Source organism: Erythrolamprus reginae, chromosome 1, assembly GCF_031021105.1.
Source record: "Erythrolamprus reginae isolate rEryReg1 chromosome 1, rEryReg1.hap1, whole genome shotgun sequence".
NCBI classification, from domain to species: Eukaryota; Metazoa; Chordata; class Lepidosauria; order Squamata; family Dipsadidae; genus Erythrolamprus; species Erythrolamprus reginae.
The window spans coordinates 115,277,057-115,302,231 of NC_091950.1; the positions used below are offsets into that span (position 1 = coordinate 115,277,057).

Consider the following 25,175-nt stretch of genomic DNA (forward strand, 5'->3'; position numbering starts at 1 on the left):
TGGTGTTTCCCATGGAGGGGAGCCTCAGGGGAATCCCAGCAGTGCAAAAACGGGTGCTTCACTGGCAACAGAAGTCCAGAGACGGGCATTCCAGTGGCGGCGGTTTGGCTTTGTAAGGTGAAAATAGTTTGGAAGAAGAGGCAAAAAAATATTAATCCCCGGGTTTGTATTTCAAAAGGTTTGTATGACAAGGGGTTTGTAAGATGAGGTATCACTGTACTCCACTATTTGAAAACCATCTAAAAGATAAATTATAATATGACCAGTTATTTGGTTATGCCTAATGTATATCTGTGAAAGGCTTAACTCACCTCATTAACATCAAGGCATTTAAAAGGACAAAAGGACAACTTATCTCTGTCCTGGAATCCAGAAGCACAGGAAAATATAGTACCAGGGACCAATTTTTTCAGTTCTTTCTTTCCTCTGATGGTCCTTCCACAAGCCAAACATATCATTATTTTTTTCTTTCCACAAGGTGAAAGAAAATAGTAGCCCTGATTTTTTAAAAAAATGATCAAAATACTTTAAATTAAATACTGCAGAACATTTTTCCTATTTTCTTCATGGTTATTTAAATGTCAAATATTTCAAATTTAGTTTTCACAATTTTCTCTTTTTTAATTGTGTGTTTATGTATCAGCAAAATTCTATAATCTGAACATTTATTTTTAAACTTCATAGTTTTGAAACAAAGCATATTGTAACTTTTGGATTTCCAACATATCTTAATTTAAAAACATAAGCCACTTCTTTGAATTTTGTGTTGTCTTTTTGGTTAAAAATATAATGCATCTTAAAAGGTACATTAGAAGATTAAAGATAATTAAACAGTGAATTTTAAAATATTTTTTAGAAATGATTGCTTTCTTTGAAAATGCTTTCAGGGATCATTTTACATTTGACATTTGTATAATTTAAACAATATTTTTGAAGAAAAGCATATCAATGTAAAATACGTAGAATGGACTATAAAAATGTTTTAGCATTATAAACAAATTGGCATGAATCACAGTACTTGTAAAATAACTTTTAAAAGAATATTAAAATACTTCTACGTTATGTTTTTATTAGTGGAGTTTCATTTTTCTTTTCCCTCCCAGAGAACAAGTAATACTTACTGGTTGGTCAATTTTTTCTGTCTTGGTTACTGTAAATGTGCAAATAGATGCATAGTTTGCTGCTGTAATTTCTAAATCCAACATTGTGCTATAAAAGGCACTAAAAACTTTTGTTTCTGTGAAATTCCATTTCTGGTTGGCAGATCCATAATTATATTGTTTGTATTTCTATCAAAACATAAAACATTTGTTCCACCTTTCTTTTTTAATAATTTGCAGCTGATATTTGATTCTTTATTTAATTTAAAAATTAAGATAACCTAGGTAATAAGACAATATTATGCAAATCTCCTTGGTACACTTCTGCCCCCACCCTTCTTGTCTTCCGTAAATTACTCAAGACCCATCTATACCGCCAGGCGTGGGGGAATTGAGACACCTTTCCCCCCAGGCTTTTTTATATTTTTATATTTATGTTTGGTATGTATGTGCTGTTTGCTTTTTAATATGACAGGGTTTTATATACTTCTTTTAATATTATATTTGTTTCACTATAATATTGTTTTATTACTGTTGTGAGCCACCCTGAGTCTTCGGAGAAGGGCGGCATACAAATCTAATAAATTGAAATTGAATTGAATTGAATCTGTTGATCTGTTTGCTCAGTGTGCAAATTATTAAACAACCTAGGGACAGGTATTTTTTATGTTTAGTAACCCTGTAATGCAAAACATTTGGAGAAGACAAAGTTGCTTAACATAAATTCTGAATTATAAGAGTACATAAATATTTACATTTTTACAGATAGTTGTGGATTTAAAATATGCTATGTTTGATAACAATATTCTATAGTAATGATACTAACCTGAAGGATAATGGGACACCCTTCAATTTCCAGTGGAAATTTTGGACATCCATTCAGTAGAGTGGGCATTGATACTGTGAGCACTAGATCTGGATCTGTTGCAAGATGAAAGGTCCTAGAAACAAAAAAGGTCTGAAATAAGGAAGTATGTTTTCAAATCATGACATTTGCTTTTATTTTCTTTTTATCACAGGGCATTTTACATAAATCTCAGGAGGTTTATATTCAGGGGTGGGCGTCCTGCATAAGCCATGCCCACAGTGTGGTAGTAAAAATTTTGGTAGCCCTTCACTGCAGGCAACATGTTAAAAGTAATGTTTCTATAATTTACTACGAGTTTCATTATTAGTTAATAATCTTAAGTTTGCACATTTATCCTCCCTTGTTTCCCTATGTTTCCCTGAGCAGTAGAGGACTTGTTTCTCTTGATGAAAAAATGTGCTGATATTACTTGAATTTATAAATGTAATTATAACCATGCAGAGTGATCACCTAGTGAACCTGCTACGCAGTAGGGTAGCGAGAATGGAGCTCCACCCCAGAGCACCCAATTTGCAACGAAAGATGTTGAAAGAAAATGCAGGGGATCCCGCATAAGCCACACCCAGTGTGGTAGCAAAAATTTTGGTAGCCTTTCACTGTTTATATTGTATCTATTGCATGGGAAGGGATTAGAACGGCATAATGGAGACTTTACCCCTAATCTATAATGATGCAAGGAGACAACAGGAAAAGGACAGGAATTAAAGAAGGAAAAAACATATGGTCATTCTAGATATCTAAGCATGTATTATTATAGCATATGTAAATAGGAGGTTTGTAAAATCTTGACAAAAATAATTATTTAAAATGAAAATGCGAGACTTGGATGGATTATAATTGTGACTTTTTTTAAAAAAATCCTCTTATCTGAGCTTTCATTTTGAGAGACTTCTGAATACATCAAAATTAAACTTAAGAAGATACAGACCACGGGTACTAGCCAAGAATAAATGAAATGGAAAACTTGACTGAAGGGTCTTTATGGAGATACGGTAAGGCTGGACGTTCCATCGCATATATAGAAATATACCTGCTTTCCTCTTTCCATACCCAATGTTGATTGACATCATCACACTTCTTTTCCAACAAAACCACTTCAGTACCCGAATGAAGATCATTATTTTTCACACCCAGTACAAGATTTGGAAAACTGCAGTTGATGATCTTCCCATTTTTAAATTCAAAGTGTTGATGGTGGGCTTTCTGGAATTCTTCAGCCAATTTTGGCTGATGCCTAAAACCAACAAAAATAAAGGCCTCGTGGATACTAGCAGTAACAACTGGGTGCAGATGTTGGAAAAAACTGGACAGGTGGTTATATGAATATGTGAAATGAAAAGCCTAAAATGAGACAGAGTGAATCTCTCCTTACTGCAATTTCGATTTTTTTTCATCAAATTGAATGACCCAAATGGCTCTTTCTAACTCTATGATCCTGGAAAGACATACATTTACTGAATCTTATAAAACAATTTTATGTACAGCTGGCAGTAGTAAATACCACCTTCCTGGAGTTTTATATTTTGTTCATCATAGTCACCATATATGAAATGTGCTAACTAACAAAGACATCTGGATACGTGCACAAAATCTTTGTACCGGTAGCTTGCTTGGATTTTTAAAAAATAATTACACTAGTACACTATACTGACAACAAAGTAAATAACACTCTAGGATGAGTGAGACAGTGAGCTGGCAAAGAAATAAAGAAGATCTTCTCAAAGTCTTGTAAAATATGAAAGAATGAAACTCTAAAGAAATTATATCACATTACATGTTAATTATTCCTTTAGAAAATTATTGGATTTTCTTTTCCTTATTATCTCTTACAGGACTATTTCCTAGGAATTTTTTCTCATTTTGAAATATTATAAAGTCCGCTTTTTCATAGCACATCAGGACCTGTGGTTGGCAGGTGTGTTAGAAATCATTAAGAATCTGGAGTTGAGATATCTATCTCCTACAAAATAAGAGAAGATTGTTTCTCTTGCTCATTGCATTTAGTAAACAGAGAGTTCTTTCTCTTTAGCTGGATTTAACACGTTAGAAATATAAGGACTAATCTCTATCTCAGCAGCATAATAATTCAAGTGCTCAGACTTGACTTATTTAGTGTCATCTCTGGGTTAAATAAATATCTGCTCAGAGAAGTGGTAGAATAAAGAGCTGGACTTTCAGCTATTTCTAATTATTTGGTGAATGTCTTAACTGTTTATTAAGATTTAATTTTGAAACAGAATTGCATCAGAGTACAGGTAGTTGTCGACTTATGACCAGAACTGAGCCCAAATTTTCTGTTGCTAAGCAAGGCAGTTGTTAAGTGAGTTTTGGCCCATTTTATGACCTCTTTGTTACAGTTCTTAAGTGAATCATTGTGATTATTAAGTAAATGATGTAGTCATTATGTGAATCTGGCTTCCTGTGTTGATTTTTTTGCTTTGTCAGAAGCCAGCTGAGAAGGTTGACCCCAAGGCAAGGCAACTATCATAAATGCATGCCAGTTGCCAAGTGCCCAAATTTTGATCATGTGACCATGGGGTTGCTGTCCTGATCGCAAGTGTGAAAACTGATCATCAGTCACCTTTTCCAGTGCCGTAGTAACTTCAAATGGTGACTAAATGATGGTTGTAAGTCAAGGATTATCTGTAGAACTGAAACATTTATAATAAGCATTTAACTTTCAACCTAACATTATAATTTTAAATAAATTATTATCAACCTAGGACACAGTTTTACTTTAATATAATCTGAGCAGCTTTGATACAAAGACAATTATATCAGAAACACTCTTTTAGTTGATGCCCTCTTATTAAAAGATTGTATCCTTTTATTTGTATCGGGTGTAATTTTAAAATATTGTAATAATAAAAGGATACAAAAGGAATAAAATTAATTCATTATATACAATAATAAATAACTGACCTGTATTTTTTATATAACTCTGCATCTTCAAAAAATTGTTCATCTTTTTCCTTCTGAATGTTGTAGTCCTCATCAAAATCACAGGAAATTTGCTGCCAGGCATATTTTGTAGTCTTATGCGATGCTTCTGTTTTAAGATGTGACCTTATGTGTGAATTTCTGGAAAGATATCGAGGCCCATCAAGGTTTACTTATTACCAAATAATATTAATAATAATTACTTATTATTTCTTCATAGAGTCACTGATTTAAACTGAGTGTCCAAAAGAGGACAACAAGTTATTCTACTAATGAGAATTTTTGTTTTATAAACACTTGGACTGAAACATTTAATTAGATGCTTTAAGTTCATTTAAATGAATGACAAATAAATTATATGGGAGACAATGGCCCATGTGATTTTGATAACAGGTCTAAGAACAGTTTAATAGTGAAGGCTTATTAATGTATAGTTTTATAGATTATAGTTTTATAGATTATATTATTAGTGATGGAATTCAGCAAACAAGATTGTAAGCTATGTGCTTTCATTCTATCGTACACAAATCATTTATTTAGATTATTTGTCTACCTCTTACTCCTATATTTTAGAAAATTGAGATAGGATTGAAAAAAAAGAAAGGAAACCCAGAAAAGTTCTAGGATACTTCTGCCTTTAGTAAACCCAATTATTTATAATTAAAAACAATAGAGTTGCATCTTAAAATAATAAATCTTTGTAATGCATATACTGTACCATCATAAACTACTCTTACTTCATAGTTAAAGGTTATTCCCATAATGTGGGACAAAGGAGACAAAAGGAGTGCTGAAAAAATAGGGTGAAGTGAAATTGAACCAGTAACAATAATGCAAATAAATACAATGACGATTTACAATAGCAAATCTATGTGATTGGGATTATTCTTTGGAGTGGTATCTGTTGAAGATAACAGCCTTCCCCCCCCTCCAAAGGTATATCTCTGATTGACTCATAAAAGCAGTTCCTTCAAGAAATATTTCTTAGTTAAAATTATCAAGGTTAGCCAGCATCAGTCTGCTTGAAGGAAAGAACCAGGCTTTAGATAAGTAGGGAAAAGGCATATTTTACAAGCTACATCCAAGCACAATTTAAAAATAACCCTGGGAGGTGCTAGGAGAAAGCTAGAAAATAGAATGCTTCTTGTAGCAAAAAATGTTTTTCTAATATTAATTGTAAATTATATCAACTATTGCCACTAGACATATGGAACCTTTTTGGGAGCTATGCCTTGTTAAATTTATGGACTTCTTCTTCTTCTTCTAGTTATTATTATTATTATTATTATTATTATTATTATTATTATTATTATGTCAATACAACACAGCAAACAAGATCACTATGCTGGATTTCGTATTTCATTCCCAGTCGGGTGCTTCCCAAGCACCTAGGACTGTGTGATATAGCGGCGAATTATGTTTGCTGATCCCAGTAAAGTGGCCTTTTGCAATTGACAGATGGAGATTTTGTCAATTCCGACAGTTTTCAAATGTCCGCTGAGATCCTTTGGCACTGCGCCCAGTGTGCCAAGTACCATTATTATTATTATTATTATTATTATTATTATTATTATTATTAATTAGATTTGTATGCCGCCCCTCTCCGAAGACTCGGAGCGGCTCACAACAACAAAACAGTACAAATCCAATGATTAAAAAACAATTTAAAACCCTTAAGATAAAACAACAGTCATACATCTCAGACAAACCATACACAAAATGGAAACGGCCCAGGGGAATCAATTTCCCCATGCCTGATGGCAGAGGTGGGTTTTAAGGAGTTTGCGAAAGGCAAGGAGGGTGGGGGCAATCCTAATCTCCAGGGGGAGTTGATATATGTATGAAATTGTCTATTTAAAAAAATACTCAAAGCGGATCTGCAAATTAATTAAAGAAAATGATGTTCGTCCATCGTGTTTGAAGAGGACCTTGACATCTAATGGTTTGTGGGCTGGTAAGACCTATACAGGAACGAAATGTTCTGCCACATGTTGGGCAGACATGTGTGGGCATCATTGTCACAGCATTTGCAGGTCTGGCTTTGCAGAGTGCTCACTTCTCTTCTGCTATGGATGTTCTGATGGCCTCAGATATCTGGTAGACTTGGTGGATCCTCCCCGCCCCCCGCCCCCCACCAGAAATACTAGGATATGTATTTGACCAGCAAGGCAATACAGTATTCACCTTAGCTGCAGTGATATTATTCACAAATTTGCTGACAGCTTGGAAAAAGTTTTATTATGAGAATTCCAAAAAGCCACATCTTAATTCCTTTGTCTTTTAAACCATGTTTGTTTCATTGATTGAGTATGGAGTTGTATGAACTAGTTAGTTCCATGACTGAAATGTACAAGGAGATCTTTCTTCATTCTTTCTACATCTACCTATTTGCTCCAAAATCTGTTCCAAATTAACCCCCTTGTAATGATAGCTGAGATTGCAAAAAGGCAAAGAAAACAATGGCAATAGTTCTGGATAATAAGCTGATTTTAGAAGGCAGTGAGAAAGGAAGCCAATCTAATTTCAACTGGGAGGACATTCCAAAGGGCCATCCACAAGCAATGCTTCCTGACCTTGACCCGCTCTTCTCTCAGGCTGTTTCTCCTAAAACATTATGTAAGCTAGGCCTCTTATAGGTGGAAAGTGCAGTGCTGAAGGTATGTCATAGAAGGTGCCAAGTCATAGAAGGGTTTATAGGTTAAAATTAGCACTTTAAATTGTGCCCGGTATCTTATTGATAGCCAGTGCAGGGCATATAATACAATTATAATGTGCTCCGGGTTTTAGTGTACAGTATACATACAGTAGATAGCTGCACTCTGCATTATTTACAGCTTCCAAGTTGTTTTTAAAAGGACCCCAATAGAACATGTTAAAGCAGTGGAGACTTGCTGCTTTTTGTGCAAGAGGCAAAAATTGCAGAGTCCTTTAGGGGAGCTGAGCTGAGGAGAATTTAATAAATAAATAAATCCAGGACTTTGGAGAAATATGCCCACTTCTTACATCCACAGGATGATAATGTGCCATATAGTATTGATATAAAAATGAATAGTTCATCATCAATGAAGTATCATGTGTTAACCTGGTCTTAATATCTCTAAGATAGCACATACTCTCTATAAGATAGAAATGACAAATCTTTTATAGAAGGCTTATTTCTAATACTGGGGAACTTTTTTAATATTTCAGAAAACAACAGTGCCATCTATTGTGCAACAGAATTAATGCAATATGTCTATATACTAGTATATTTCATTGGAATTCTACATTTCGCCTTCAGCATTCTTCCACTGTGGCAGTGCACAAATAATAGTATATGGCCAAGAAAATGCTGATATGTTAATCGATTCATTCTTCAAATTACATACATCCTGGTTTTCATTCCTTTTATGAACTTTAGCCAAAGAGATTGTAGGTTTTTGTATCATTCATGAGCAACAAAAATTCCATTCACGTAAAGTTCATTTCTTTCATATAGTCTTAATAAAAATGAATGCATGGAGCATTTATGAATATTTATGCACTTATATATAAAATACAAATAGCTTTTGAAAAAGAAGGTAATTTCAATGTTGAATAAATTGAACAGGTCCAAAGACGGGCTACAAAAATGGTGGAAGGTCTTAAGCATAAAACTTATCAGGAAAGACTTAATGAACTCAATCTGTATAGTCTTAAGGACATAAGGGAAAGGGGGGCATGATCGAAACATTTTAAAATGTTAAAGTGTTAAATAAGGTTCAGGAGAGAAGTGTTTTTTATAGGAAAGTGAACACAAGAACAAGGGGCCACAATCTGAGGTTAGTTGGGGGAAAGATTAGAAGTAACATGAGAAAATATTATTTTACTGAAAGAGTAGTAGATGCTTGGAACAAACTTCCAGCAGACGTGGTTGGTAAATCCACAGTAACTGAATTTAAACATGCCTGGGATAAACATATATCCCTCCTAAGATAAAATACAGGAAATAGTATAAGGGCAGACTAGATGGACCATGAGGTCTTTTTCTGCCGTCAATTTTCTATGTTTCTATGTTTTTATGAATAAAGAACAAAATGTTAAGAGACATTCTAGTTCCTAACAAAGCAAAATTATCAAGAAAGTGAAACAGATTGTATATAGAATATATGTCTGAATATAGAAATAAAAATGCTTTTTTACCTTTTTCCAATGAATTTTACTTTCCACTATCCAGAATACTTTAAAACCATCTGCAAATGTGCCATCCCATTGCTGTCCCCTAAGACAAGTTACAAACAACTTACTGAAGAACACCACTTATTATTCTTTGCTGGAAAAAAATCTGCCAATTTATTCCTTTTTTTCCACCAGACAACAATCCATAAAAGGATAGATTGTCTTAATTCCATGACTGCTAAGTTTATTCAAGTGCCTTGAGGAACTTATTCAGGGTTTTAAAAAGTCCAACAGGATTGGTCCCACCCATAAGCCTACTGATGACATAATTCTGTAAGCTTTGTGAGGTAGGATTCACAGTACTTTTGCAAGTGATACACTATATTGATTTCCTGTGACAGACTTTGTTTCACTGCTTACTAGTTATTTTTCTGGTTTCTGCTAATTTACTCAAAACAGAAACAAAACAAAATGCAACTATTGTGTGAGAGGCAGCAATGAAGCTGCTCTTTAGAACAATGAGAAATAGCAGGCATCTTTGGAGATCTCTGATGAAGAGAGAATTTCTATCAAAGGAAAATTACTTCCTCCCACTCCACCTGGAAAAAATACCTGCTAAAAAAAAGCAGTGCTTCAGCAGAGTTAAGTTAATCCCAAATCCCACAACATAGGAACACTCCTCTGCGTGCAACAGAATACCTTATTCCACCAGACTTGAAATTTTGGGCTTAGATAACCTGGAACTTCGTCGCCTTCAATCTGACCTAAATATAGTTCACAAAATCATTTACCACAATGTCCTACTTGTCAATGATTTCTTCAGCTTCAACCGCAACAATACACGAGCACAAAATTGATTCAAACTTCATGTAAAACACTCCAAACTCGACTGCAGAAAATACGACTTCAGGAACAGAGTAATCAATGCCCGGAATGCACTACTTGACTCTGTGGGTTCTTCTCCAAACCCCAAAAACTTTAACCTAATAGTAATCAATAAAACTACTACTGTATAGTAGTAGGTTCTTGAGCTAGATGCTGAATGTAAAGAGAACTTGAAAAGCTTATAAATCAGTTCTTTAAATTCTTTGAAATGTATCAAAGAGTCTGATTGCTACAAATATTTTAAATTTTCATTTCTTCTCATATTATTAAAAATACAATTTTGTCAGCTATTATTTGTGGCTAACTTTTTATTTGAGCCATTTAAGATATACAGAGCAAAATAAGATTACCAGATAGTAAAAGAGAGGTACAGTACATGGAATCTCATTTATGCTTGAACCACTAAAAATAATGGGACTATTTTTTTAGTGTGACTTTGTCTTATTATGAGAAGAAGCAAAAATAATTTAAGTGCTTTCAAACCATAAGGAAGAAATAATGGAATAATATATCATGCACTGTAGAACTAATTAGAAAGTATATTTGTATTTATCACAAATGCAACAACTAATTTCCTAAAAAAGAATTCAAAAATGTCAATGGCCTGAAAAAGAGAATTTGTAACCATTCAGAGTATTGTATTGATTATTATTTTGATCACTTACAGATATTTATCTGTGTCATCTTTTATTTTTTCAATGCTGTCTTCACTTTTTTCTTTCTCTGGCTCTTCAACATCTTTTTTTTCTTCAAATTTTGCTACAGCTCTTGCAACAGAAAGTTTAGCACCAACAACAATGTCATTCTTGACTTGCAAAACAAAATCTGGAAAATGAATTCAAACGAATTTGCTTTAAAATAAGTTGCAGATGGGTTTCCTTATTTATAATCAATTATTATAAGATTATCTTCTAATCTGATATCTAATGTCAGATTTACAGCAAAAATTAAAGAACATTTTTAGACATTTAACCTATAAACACCCACATCTATTTTCAGGATCATTGAAGACAATAAACATATGTTAAAATATTCATGACTGGGAGAGCCATGGTAACAAGGTCAGCCAATGAATAGGCATAGCAGCTAAATCAACCAATGAGAGCTTAAACACATCTGAGTCTGTACAGAAAATTGAAACAGAAATTTAGGAAAGATCTCTCTCTGTCTGGGCTTGTCTTTTGTGCTGAAATGAAACTATGTCTGTTCTGAACTCTAAAATGAAACCAACTGCTCTCTCCTGCCTTGTGTTTACTTGGAACAACTATTAGTGATATTGTATATATATTATTGTGTATATAAATAAGTTAATGAATCCAGCTGAATCAGTTATCTGTGTGTGCTTCTAGATTTGATTCATGCAACAAATTCTGATAACAAGAGTACTGTAAACTGAACCATTGATCTAATTTCCATGGAAACTTTGCCTACAACAGACTCATTTTGTCTAAAACAGACCCATTTTTCAGAAGGATTATTCTAATTCCCAGGTGTATGGGGTGCTCAGGAAGGGGTAGCACATCTGTCATGTCCTTTTATGACAGCTCATTTATTTTATTTATTTATTTATTTGATTTGTATTCCACCCCTCTCCGTAGACTCAGGGCGGCTCACAGCATACAATAAGACAATTCATAACAAACCTAATAAATTTAGAAAACATTAAAAACCCATTATTAAACCAGACATACACACAAACACACCATACATAAATTCTATAGGCCTGGGGGGGAGGGAGGGGGAATGCCTCAATTCCCCCTTGCCTGACGGCAGAGGTGGGTTTTAAGGAGTTTACGAAAGACAGGGAGGGTGGAGGCAATTCTAATCTCTGGGGGGAGCTGGTTCCAGAGAGTCGGGGCCACCACAGAGAAGGCTCTTCCCCTGGGACCCGCCAGACGACATTGTTTAGTCGACGGGACCCGGAGAAGGCCAACTCTGTGGGACCTAATCGGTTGCTGGGATTCGTGCAGCTCATTTACCTTTGGCCCCTACCTGTCACTCACCTCTCACCTGTGCCTCCTAGTAGTGTAGCATTCACAGCAGCCACACCCTGGGCAACAGCTTCAACAGGCTGGCCAAACTAGGTTGAGAGTAGCCAATGGGCCGTTGACCTTCGGCAAGATAGGGACTTGTCTATCCTGAGCATGTAAAGACAGAGTTTGGTGGACTGAGCAGTTGAAACTTACTAGAATAGGTCAATGGCCATGAAGATGGTCTCTGCAAGTGATGAGGTGCACTAAGAGCACAACAATACATGAAAGACGCCCTGTCAGCCACTAGGAGAAGGTAAACTCTGACTGAAAACCTTCACTACGTTGTGGCTATATTCATCGTTGGAAAAGGCTTCAGGAGTAAACCTTGAGGCAAAATCCGGAGCCGGAGTCCTGGAAGCAGTTCTTGACTGTGTGCAGCCGTATTTTGATGACTCCTGTGATGTAGCTGGAACCAATCGTATTGGCCCTTGCCATTCCATTGGATTATTTCAGAGATGTGGAAGAGGGGGGTTGCTGCTTGGGTAACAGTCTATCCCATACTAACCAACCCAGGCCTCATGCTCTGGGGAGTCTAGAACATGATACGGTGGTCTTTTGAGACTGAAGGATGTCAATGCAGTATTTTAATTCTACCTAGTCAGCTGGGTCATGAAAACATCAGTGAGTTCGCCATTTTGTTTACTTAGTCTTTCCATAGGGAAAAAATCAACAATGAAAAAGTATTTTACAAAGTAAGGCTTTCCATAACAGAATCTGGAAACAGACCATATCTCCCTGAGAATGCCTACCTGACCAATGACGAAAGAGTAGTAAAAAAAGTTTGAAACAAGAGTCATAGGATACCATGTTTTCTTGGACAAATTGGAGGAGGCCGTGTGTACTCAAAAGCACAACTTTCTTCCCATTTACTATGAATATATGCTACCAGATTCATTGATCTGTTGGCTCTGCTTTTATAGTGCGATGGGGAAAATCATTTGAATTTCTCATGTTGTCTGGTGTGCCTGCTTAATGCATTATTTTTGATATCATAATTTCCTGATTCCAAGCATGACTCACATAAAAGCCAACATGGGACAAAGAGATTTGTCAGTGATTTCCATTCAAGTGGTTAATGCCTAATACAATATTAGCTTTATGCCATTATATACAACATTTTTTTTAAAAAAAGCATAGAAAGCAATCTGCTCACTTTTTGGGTTCCTCATGACATAATATGCACGTATAGCCATTATATCAGATGCTAAATTATTACATTGGAGACGTTTCTTATGCTGAGCTGTAGTCCACAACGGATCAATCCATTGCTCTCCACATGATATGTAAAGCTGTTTGCAAAGAAGAAAGAAAGAAAGAAAGAGAGAGAGAGAGAGAGAGAGAGAGAGAGAACTGAATGTAATCCTGTTCTTATTATTTCATTTTTTAAAAATAAAGTCATGCATTTTGTGATGCATGAATTTAAATCTGCTCACAAATTCAATATATATTTTACAGAATTAAGAACTGTATTTCTACAGCATAGTAATTGTTGTTTGTTTTCTTTTTTATTAATTTATTAATTTATTTATTCATTCATTCATTCATTCATTCATTCATTCATTTGAAGAACTATGCAATGGAGCCTTTCCCAAAATTATATTTGTAAATTATTTAATGCGTCCAAGTTCTTAGTAAAATTCTAGCCATACCACAATTATCTCATTTTATTTTGACAGTATTTTAAAGCTAAATGGTCTATAAGTCTTCTGCAGAAGATCTACATGGAAAGTCTACTAGTAGCTGAACATAATGTAAATGAAAATGCAAAATAAGTTTGCCTTCCTGAACATAAATTTGCAAAAAAACCCTCCTCAGCAAAATGTTAAAATAAATTTCCCAGATAGTTATACAGATCAGCAAAACTATATTTGCATTAGAATGCATGAAAATACATGAAATTAAAGTAAAAAATATCTGAAGTAACAAGTGACAAAATAAGTACAGGAACAGATAATTCATTTTTATTTTCTTTTTTTTTGTTAAGGATTATAGTCAGTGAAAACTAAGAATTTATGGGTAATAGTATAACAGTACTTGAGCTAAATTTTAACATAATAAATACCGAAATAAATTTGTAGAGGTACTGAGGCAACTAGGGCATAGGTATCAAGACAAAAAAAAAAAATCAATATAGGTATCTAAAAAATCAAGATATCTTTACAAATATCTCTTTTCAATGTGTGTATTGCTTCATTAAAGGTTCTTAACCACAACCTGAGTTCCATTATTACCTAAAGTAAAAAAAACAGCACAAATCCTTGTACCACCTAATTCCTTATTGCACATGTATGACAGATTATTCTGTAATGTGTCTGATCTGATGTTGATTTAATATCGATAACTAGGTGTTATTTAAAAAAAAACATTATAATAGTCATCTACTGGCATAATATAACTAGAATTTGCTGACTAGTTGGGCTGTGCCTGTGCCTAAATGATGGGAACCAAATAGAAAGAAATAAACCTAACTAATGCATGGATTGAATGCGAGACAGGAAATACTATTTAAACCATACTAATTTTATTGGAACATATTTTTTGAAGAAAGTATTAGCAAATACATTATTATTTTTGTTCGGAAGTGTTCGGAAACTTCAGATCATGCAGAATGCAGCTGCAAGAACAATCATGGGCTTCCCTAAATATGCCCATATCACATCAACACTCCGCAGTCTGCATTGGGTGCCAATCAGTTTCCGGTCACAATTCAAAGTGTTGGTTATGACCTATAAAGCCCTTCATGGCACCGGGCCAGATTATCTCAGGGACCGCCTTCTGCCGCACGAATCCCAGCGACCAGTTAGGTCCCACAGAGTGGGCCTTCTCCGGGTCCCGTCAACTAAACAATGTCAGTTGGTGGGGCCCAGGGGAAGAGCCTTCTCTGTGGCGGCCCCGACCCTCTGGAACCAACTCCCCCCAGAGATTAGAATAGCCCCCACCCTCCTTGCCTTTTGTAAGCTCCTCACAACCCACCTCTGCCATCAGGCATGGGGGAATTAAGATAATCTTTCCCCCTAGGCTTCTACAATTTATGCATGGTATGTTTGTATGTATGATTGGTTTTATAACAAGGGTTTTTAGCTGTTGTAGTATTGGATTTTTACATTCTGTTTTTTGTCACTTTTGTTAGCCGCCCCCAGTCCACGGAGAGGGGCGACATACAAATCCAATTAATAATAATAATAATAATAATAATAATAATAATAATAATAATTTTCTTACCAGCTGATCCTTCTCCAAGTCTTTCAAAACAAAGAGTTCCACTCCTTTTTCAGTGAACAGCCTTCTTCCAGCAAAGGGCAAATTCAGTGCTGTGGTACACCTTTTTAACACAAAGGAAAGCATGCGTGTAACATTTGCATTAACTCTTCAACACTTGATGGAATAGCAATGGAATGTTACATCAGGATAACTGTACTCCTCATTAGAAATATCAATTAACCTAGCACTATTATATCCAAAGTGTAACTCACCCTTTTCCGAACTTAAGAACCGTAAGTCCAAATATCTCAAGGGAGTCCTTAATCTGTTAAAGCGAAACTAGTTCCAGGTCTGGGAACAGGCCTCTCATCCATAGGGAGCAATTTCAAGACCAGTAATCCCTCAACTGTACAATCTTTGCAGAATGAGAAGCACAGTTTCAAAGAGCATTTGCTCTTCTGCCAAATGGTACCATGTATTTGTGAATAAAACACTGAAGATGTTGATGTTTGCTATATAGCTCTTGCTTCTAAAGCTATATTGCCGTATTGAATGATGGCATTTTAATACAAGCCTATTTTTCTATTCAGTATTTGTGCAGACATCCTACTGTAGCTAATAGTTGTCAATTAATAAGAAGTTGCCATTGTTGCCATCTCCAGAAAACAGAAGCATAGTATCTTAATGAAGGGCCTAAAAGCTTGGGAGAACTTTGAATACCCATAGGATACACCAAATCACTCTTGTAAACCCATATGATCATCTTTGTTTGCTGCCAAACTGATTCATTTCTTTGAAACTGTATTTGAAGATGATAGGAAATTATGAACGCGCTCAGGTAGAATGAGAGTGGTAGCTTCTGTGAGTGGGAACTTCTGCTTCACCTTAACTCATCTGCCAGAATTTAGGCTTAGGCCACACTCTCCTCTCGCTTTAAGGGTTCACCTTCCATGCTTTTACACATTTTTAAAAATGCAGTATACAGTGGTCCCTTGACTTTCGCGGGTCCGACTTTCGCAGAAAGGCTATACCACGGGTTTTAAAAAAATATTAATGGAAAAAATACTCCATGATTTTTTTGAAAACCACGGGTTTTCCCATGGCCACCCAATGTACAATACTGTGCGTTTTAATTCTTTTTCTCCCCCCACCCCAGCCATCCTGCTTCTTTAAATAAAAAGGTCCACTTCTGCCCCAGCCTCCCGATTGCTCTCCTTTAATTCTCAGAGCGTTGGTACACTCCACTTGAACCCAAGCCTTGCGGGCGGACAAGACCACTAACTCTCCTGAGAGTGGAGGAGCTGAGGCCATTATTGGGTCAAGGGGGCGCGCACTAATTGTGGGGATGGCTTGCTGTGGGCCCGTCACAACCCTCTGGTAGCCTCAGTGTCACCTCAAGCACCAAAGGGTGTGGCTGCCTCTTTTTCCGCTGCTGTCGCTTACTGCCACCTAAGCCATCTCCCTTAGTGGTAGCATCTGGCCTCCCAACTGACCAGCCTGGAATCCCGGCTTTGAGTCCTGGCATGGATCCCTCTTGCCTTGAGCTTCCCCTTCCCCCTGCCCTGACCCTGAGCATCAGTGCTGCTGCCGCTGCCATGGGAGACACCAGCAGTGAGCGCAGCAAAGCCCCCAGCTTGCCACCCATTGCCCCTGCTGGTTCTGGGGGTAAGTAAAACCAGGAATGGAGGAGGGGAGGGAGGGAGGGAGGGAGGGAGGGAGGAAGGAAGGAAGGAAGGAAGGCAGGCAGGCAGGCAGGCAGGCAGGAAGGAAGGAAGGAAGGAAGGAAGGAAGGAAGGAAGGAAGGGAGTGTCTCTACTTCACGGAAATTTGACTTTCAAGGGGGGTCTTGGAACATACCCCCTGCGAAAGTCAAGAGACCACTGTATATTTAAAATGCCTTTATAATGTCCTTGTAGGTCTCCCTCATTTCAATTGCTGGGATATTTTGAAAATTCCTAAGTAAGGGACATGTAATTAACTCAGACTGTACAATATTTTTAAAAAAACCTATATTAAATATGAACAAAAATATGGCCCATTGATTGAACATTTGTTCAGTTTTCAGGGTTGTTGTTGTTGTTAGCATTTTTATTTTGGTGAGTTGGAGAGAACAATAAAACACTGGCTATGTGTAGAAGTGACCTAGGTTTATGTCTCTGTAGATTCTCGGTCCTCCAGGTTATGGTTCTCGTTTCACTTCTCATCCACGAAACTTCTTCAGAAGTGGATGAGAATCAAACTGTCTTTAAAGAAAAGCAAAGAAAAACCTTGGTAAAGCACCTTTGGGAAAACCTAAGCTTATATTTCAAGCATCAATGACTAACTTTCAGCTCTCTAAAGGTGCAATGAAATCTGATAAGATTGAATAATGACAAGCAATCAAGATAAAAACTTGGATAGCCTATTCAGTAAGTGAAATTAAATAATTTTAATGGTCCCTCATCGTTCTAATATAGTAATCGTGAATATCAATGCCACAATGTCACAGGATTCTTTTTGAACTGGGGGTGTATTATGCTTTGCAAGAATGAAAACAGACAGAAAATAAGACAGAGGAGGTTTTAATGCTTTTTACTATTTATAGTGAAACTATTTGCAACAGAATTGTACAACACAATCCTGGTGTAATATTTCTTCATATGTCTCCCTCCTGGAAATATTTCCTTCTAGCAATCTTGCTTCCTCCCCCTTTTGGGGTATTTATGAAGAAGAGAGAGAACCCATACCACATCTCAGACATCAACACCCTAGAAAATGTCCAAAGATACTTCACCAGAAGAGCCCTTCACTCCTTCACTCGAAACAGAATGTCCTACGAAAGCAGACTATCAATCCTTGGTCTTGAAAGCTTAGAACTACGATGCCTAAAACACGATCTAAGTATTGCCCACAAAATCATATGCTGCAACATCCTGCCTGTCAATGACTACTTCAGCTTCAACCGCAACAACACAAGAGCATGCAACAAATTCAAACTTAATATTAATCGCTCCAAGCTTGACTGTAAAAAATATGACTTTAGCAATCGAGTTGTCGAAGCGTGGAACTCATTACCGGACTCAGTAGTGTCAACCCCTAACCCCCAATATTTCTCCCTTAGACTATGCACGATTGACCTCTCCAGGTTCTTAAGAGGTCAGTAAGGGTGTACATAAGTGCACTAGCCTGCCTTTCGTCCCCTGTCCAATTGTATGTCCTTATCTCACATATCATATATTTTTTCTTCCTTCATATATCTTCTCCTCAATTTTGTATATCTTCTCTTTATATATAATACTTCATGTCTATTCTCTTCTATTGTGTATTGGACTGAATGAATGAATGAATGAATGAATGAATGAATGAATGAATAAATAAATAAATAAATAAAATAAAAGGAATGGACTGGATTTATACTGTAGGGTGCTTACCACAGATTCAAAATTTTTCTACCGGTTCTGTGTACCTGACCCTACCTGCAGGAGCCCATCACTGGAAGAACCTCTCTTAGGGTCTTTTTCCTAGTCCTTTCTCAGAGACTATGGCTATGCCAATGTCTGACAATCTCCTCCTTTCCATTTTGGGTCTTATGTGAAGATGCCACCTCCATCCTTCCAGCTTCATCCTTACTATTTGGGTGGAGCTTTGTTCCTCTGGGTCTTTTGTTCCCTTTTTCCAGAGAAGCCACTGAAGGATCTTGTTTCTCACTTCCAGATCAGGAATCAACAATTGCTCTTCATGATTAATTTCCCTCTCTAACTATCCTGTTGTACAGACTTTGTCTCCTGTGCTTCTCTTTTTCTAAATGTAGGTCATATACGCTGCAACTGAGGAGGCAGGTGTCTCTCTGGGCTTTAAACCCAACACCTATAGTATACACCAGGCTGGGCCAATAGGACTGCAATCTCTACATCTTCCCCCAACATGGCCCAGCTAGCAGTCAGGTCAGCTCATCAGTCCTTGTGACAGCAGAGTTGCTCTTCAAGACCAGAATTGAGCTATTTCTCCCCTTTTCTCATTCCATTGCTGACTTACACCAACAAAACAACAGCCATGCCAGGCCACTAAAAACCATATGTGTCACAATCAAATGGAAAATGACAGGTTTTAATACTACAGGCATATTTACCTTTCAAGAAATTGCTGAAATTCTGTGTTATGTGATTCCTTTTCTGAATTTGTATCAGTGTACAACTTCTGATGTCCCTTTGGTTTTTGGGTTTTTTCTGTGTCAACATTTCTAAAGTAAATCATTATATCTCATATAAACAGGAAATCCAAATAACTTTTAAAATTTATTGTGAATAAATATATAAAAATATAAATACAAAATTAGGTCATATCATGTTATTAGCATCACTGGAAATACCTAAGACTGATACTTGTTTTATATTAGAAAAAGAATTGACATCGCAATATGAACTCCATTCACCTTCACCCATGGGAGCTACACAAGCATCATCTGAAATTAATAGAAATTCAAACAACAAAATATCAGGCACTTACATATCCACTGAATGGTGCCTCTAGGAATATCTGAAAACCTGAAAAGCATAACCTAAGCATTGTTTTAGATTAAAACAAATCGATTATATAAGAATGAATTGGGTTGGGGACTCTTTTCAATTGTCTTATATAACTAAATTACTATAGGAATGGCTTTCAATCACATTCTTTATAAGTGAGAAAAATACAGTCCTGATAACAAGACATCAAGGGTAATAGCTGATGCAGCAAGTGAGCTTTTTCGAAAAGCTACTAATCTAGTTCCCCACCCAAAAGCATTTCAGAAATTGCATTCTCAGGTAAAAAGTTAGTAACTTGGCTAAAAGCTATTAAGAAGAATTCTGTTATTGCTATTTTAGCACTGTCAAGAAGAGTATTTTTTAATGTTAGAAAGAAGAGAGAGAGGCAAAAATAGATAATCAATTAAATATGCATTCAAACAAACCACTAGAAGAATGATATCATATAATTCCTCCCCTTTTCTGCACCTACTTCATTATTGAAACTTCATTAGTGTTATTTTTAATTGAATGCTCACAGAAGCATGCATCATACAGACTCATTGTTTGTATCTATATCTGTTTCTTAGCCTTAGCAACTTCAAGATTTGTACTGGAATTCCTAGAATGCCCCATCCAGAAAGACTTGTTGGGGACTGGTTCTGGAAAGTGACATCCAGTGGTGGTTTGCAGTGATGGGGTACCAAAATTTTCACTACCACACTGTGGGCGTGGCTTATGCATTTTGTTTCAACATCTTTCAGTGCAAATTGGGTGTTCTGGGGGTGGAGCTATATTTTCGCTACCCCACTGTGTTCCCCCCTGTCCGGGCAGTAGCCCACTCCTGATTATCTACTATATAAAATGTATGTACACACACGCACGCACAGCTCTTCTAAAACTACACACATTCAACCTCATTTACTGTGATAGGAAAAACATACCTAGAGCCCAGAAGGGAAGAAAAAACCCCCCAAAATTTTGCTACTGGTACTGCATACCTGACCATACCCGTAGGACCCATCACTGGTGGGTTGCTATCGGTTTACCCCAGTTCAGGCAAACAGGTAGCGATGGTGGTGGAAAGTTCAGCCCACCCTCCCAAACATCATCACGGACAATCTGTGCATGCGCAGAAGATTCTGCACATGTTCAGAAGTGCTACATGCAAGCGAAGCAAGCATGCACAGACACACATTCACAGTTCTGAACCAATAGTGAAGGTAAGTGAAACCCACTACTGGTGATATCCACACATTCTAAAGTTGCCAATGTTTATTTATTTATTCATTTGTCCAATACACAAAAACATAGGAAGAAAAATAGACATGTGGTAATATATATAAGGGTAAAAGTGAACTTAGAGGAGAGGATATATGAAAGGAAGAGAATATATATGATAAGTGAGAGAAAGGAAAGACAATTGGACAGGGGACGAAAGGCACACCAGTGTACTTATGTACGCCCCTTACTGGCCTCTTAGGAACCTGGAGAGGTCAATCGTGGAGAGTCTAAGGGAGAAATGTTGGGGGTTAAGGGTTGACACAATTGAGTCCGGTAATGAGTTCCACACTTCGATAACTCGATTGTTGAAATCATATTTTTACAGTCAAGTTTGGAGCGGTTCGTATTAAGTTTGAATCTGTTGCGTGCTCTTGTGTTGTTGCGGTTGAAGCTGAAGTAGTCATTGACCGTTAGGACGTTGCAGCATATGATCTTGTGGGCAATACTCAAATCGTGTTTTAGGCGCCGTAGTAATAGGCTTTCTAGGCCCAGGAATGTTAGTCTATTTCCATAGGATATTCTGTTTCGAGTGGAGGAGTGAAGGGCTCTTCTGGTGAAATATCTTTGGACATTTTCAAGGATGTTTATTATTATTATTTATTTATTATTTGGATTTGTATGCCGCCCCTCTCCGAAGACTCGGGGCGGCTCACAACAAGTGAAAAAAACAATCCAATACATAATCCAATTAATTAAAATATGAAAAGTTTTTAAAAAACCCTATACTAACATACACACACACAAGCATACCATGCATAAATTCAGCGGGCCCAGGGGGAGATGTTCAGTTTCCCCATGCCTGACGGCAAAGGTGGGTTTTGAGAAGTTTACGGAAGGCAGGAAGAGTAGGGGCAGTTCTGATCTCCGGGGGGAGTTGGTTCCAGAGAGTCGGTGCCGCCACAGAGAAGGCTCTCCCCCTGGGGCCCGCCAACCGACATTGTTTAGTTGATGGGACCCGGAGGAGGCCAACTCTGTGGGACCTAATCGGTCGCTGGGATTCGTGCGGCAGAAGGCGGTCTCAGAGATATTCTGGTCCGATGCCATGAAGGGCTTTAAAGGTCATAACCAACACTTTGAATTGTGACCGGAAACTGATCGGCAGCCAATGCAGACTGCGGAGTGATGGTGAAACATGGGCATACCTGGGTAAGCCCATGACTGCTCTCGCAGCTGCATTCTGCACGATCTGAAGTTTCCGAACACTTTTCAAAGGTAGCCCCATGTAGAGAGCATTACAGTAGTCGAACCTCGAGGTGATGAGGGCATGAGTGACTGTGAGCAATGAGTCCCGGTCCAGATAGGGCCGCAACTGGTGCACCAGGCGAACCTGGGCAAACGCCCCCCTCGCCACAGCTGAGAGATGGTTTTCTAATGTGAGCTGTGGATCGAGGAGGACGCCCAAGTTGCGGACCCTCTCTGAGGGGGTCAATAATTCCCCCCCCAGGGTAATGGACGGACAGATGGAATTGTCCTTGGGAGGCAAAACCCACAGCCACTCCGTCTTATCCGGGTTGAGCTTGAGTCTGTTGACACCCATCCAGGCCCCAACAGCCTCCAGGCACCGGCACATCACTTCCACCGCTTCGTTGACTGGGCATGGGGTGGAGATGTAAAGCTGGGTATCATCCGCATATTGATGATACCTCACCCCATGTCCTTGGATGATCTCGCCCAGCGGTTTCATGTAGATGTTGAATAGCAGGGGGGAGAGGACCGACCCCTGAGGCACCCCACAAGGGAGAAACCTAGGAGCCGACCTCTGACCCCCCACTAACACCGACTGTGACCGGCCAGAGAGGTAGGAGGAGAACCACTGGAGAACAGTGCCTCCCACCCCCAACCCCTCCAGCCTGTGCAGAAGGATACCATGGTCGATGGTATCGAAAGCCGCTGAGAGGTCAAGGAGCACCAGGACAGAGGATAAACCCCTGTCCCGGGCCCGCCAGAGATCATCCATCAACGCGACCAAAGCGGTTTCTGTGCTGTAACCGGGCCTGAAACCCGACTGCTGGGGACCTAGATAATCGGCTTCTTCCAAGGACCGCTGGAGCTGGAGTGCCACCATCTTCTCAACAACCTTCCCCATAAAGGGAAGGTTGGAGACTGGACGATAGTTATTAAGTACGGCTGGGTCCAGGGAGGGCTTCTTGAGGAGGGGGCGCACGAGCGCTTCTTTATAGAGTGATGGAAAAACTCCCCTCCCCAAGGAAGCGTTGGTAATCTCCTGGGCCCAGCTCCGTGTCACCTCCCTGCTGGCCGAAACCAACCAGGAGGGACACGGATCCAGTAAACAGGTGGCGGAACTCACAGCTCCAATGGCCTTGTCCACTTCATCAGGTGTCACCAGATCAAACTCTTCCCAGACAGGTGGACAAGTACGTGCCCCAGTCACCTCGACTGACTCGTTGTCAGTCGACTCTGTCTTACAATTGGAGTCGAGATTGGCCCGGATCTGAGCGACTTTATCAGCGAAAAACGTGTTAAAATCCTCGGCACTACTCTGCAAGGGCTCCCCAACTCCCCCCTGGTTAAGAAGGGAGCGGGTCACCCTAAACAGAGCGGCCGGGCGGGATTCCGCTGATGCAATCAAGGCGGCATGGTACGCACATCTTGCCGCCTTGAGCGCCACTTTGTAAGTCTTAATAAAAGCTCTTACAAGTGTTCGATCGGATTCAGACCTACTCTTCCTCCATCGCTTCTCTAGACGTCTCTTTTGGCGTTTCAACTCCCGGAGCTCCTCGTTGAACCATGGGGCTCTACAGGGTCTAGCGCCGCGGAGAGGTCGCAAGGGCGCAATCCGGTCGAGAGCCTCCGCAGCAGCCGTATTCCAGGCCTCCGCAAGAGACTCCGCCGAATTGTGGACGAATGCCTCTGGAATAACCCCAAGCGCCGTCTGGAAGCCCTCTGGGTCCATCAGGCGTCTGGGGCGGAACATCTTAATTGGTTCCGCCTCCCTGCGGGGAAGGATTGGAGCCAGGAAGTCAAGCCGTAGTAGGAAATGGTCTGACCATGACAAAGGCAATGTTTCTAAGCCCCTTAGTCTCAGACCATTACTCAATTGCTCGGAAAGGAATACCATGTCAGGTGCGTGTCCTCCCTCGTGAGTCGGACCCTGTACTACTTGAGTCAGGTCCATGGCTGTCATGGTGGCCATGAACTCCTGTGCCAGCCCAGAGGTTTCGCCGAGTGACGGCAGGTTGAAGTCCCCCAGGACAATGAGTCCGGGGACCTCCACCGCCAACCCGGCTACCTCCTCGAGTAGCACAGGCAGGGCTTTTGACACGCAGCTGGGAGGCAGGTACGTGAGAAATAAGCCCACCTGAACCCCTAAGTCCAACTTCATCAAGAGAGACTCGCAACCCGCAATTTCCGGAGCAATGAGTCTACGTAGGCAAAGGCTCTCCCTGGCTATAATAGCCACTCCTCCCCCCCTTCCCTGGGGTCGAGGTTGATGCCATATCTGAAATCCAGCTGGGCAGATTTCAGAGAGAGGAACACCCCCCTCTGGGCCCAGCCAGGTTTCAGTAATACATGCCAGGTCGGCCTCCTCATCCAGGATCAAATCCCGGATGAGGAGAGCTTTATTTACCACCGACCTGGCATTGAGTAGCAGCAACCTGAGCCCAGGGCCAGAGTTACATTCATCACCAGTACCCAAGATTGGGCTCACAGAGCCAGAACAAGGGATCGTTATTAAGCAACGATCCCCCGTTCCCCTGGAACGGCTAACTCTGTGGCCCCCGCCATATCTGCCTCTCCCCAGCAACACTGGAATATTCCGACCCTCTGCCACCCCAGAGATCAGTGCCCCTTCCTCTCCTGTCTCCCGAGCGTCAGGTGGGCCAAATCTGTCGTTCATACTATTTTCATTCATCTCATGCATACCACAACCCCACCCACTCCAACCATCACAGTCACACCAATCATTCATCCTATGCACAATATTACATACACCCCAGTCATCCATTCATTAAGAAACCCCCCAATAATATTAAGATTAAATTAGTAATAATTAAAATAGATTAACTTGATTATTAAAATACAATAAGAAAAATATCTAAATTTATCAAATTTTAAAAAACCTATAAATATAAAACTGAATGTTGATGTCTGAGATGTGGTATGGGTTCCAGACAGATGAGCAGTAGTCTAGGATGGGTCTGGCAAAGGTTTTGTAGAAACTTTTTATCTATGTGTATATTATCTACTGGAATCCAAAGAATCAGACTCCTCCTTCCTCCTG

At 38.9% G+C, this 25,175-nt stretch overlaps 1 protein-coding gene across 3 annotated transcripts in view; it reads right to left on the reverse strand.

Moving 5' to 3' along the window:
- DCDC1 (doublecortin domain containing 1) overlaps nucleotides 1-25,175 on the reverse strand; it is a 315,249-nt gene that overhangs the window by 31,556 nt on the left and 258,518 nt on the right. For all 3 annotated transcript variants that reach the window (XM_070762118.1, XM_070762110.1, XM_070762129.1), the window contains 9 exons: nucleotides 19,273-19,383; nucleotides 15,186-15,285; nucleotides 13,117-13,252; nucleotides 10,596-10,755; nucleotides 4,891-5,049; nucleotides 2,999-3,202; nucleotides 1,927-2,041; nucleotides 1,122-1,289; nucleotides 312-497 (listed from right to left, as the gene is read on the reverse strand). In XM_070762118.1, the coding sequence (XP_070618219.1) occupies nucleotides 312-497; nucleotides 1,122-1,289; nucleotides 1,927-2,041; nucleotides 2,999-3,202; nucleotides 4,891-5,049; nucleotides 10,596-10,755; nucleotides 13,117-13,252; nucleotides 15,186-15,285; nucleotides 19,273-19,383 (1,339 nt within the window). The remainder of the gene's footprint in view (nucleotides 1-311; nucleotides 498-1,121; nucleotides 1,290-1,926; nucleotides 2,042-2,998; nucleotides 3,203-4,890; nucleotides 5,050-10,595; nucleotides 10,756-13,116; nucleotides 13,253-15,185; nucleotides 15,286-19,272; nucleotides 19,384-25,175) is intronic.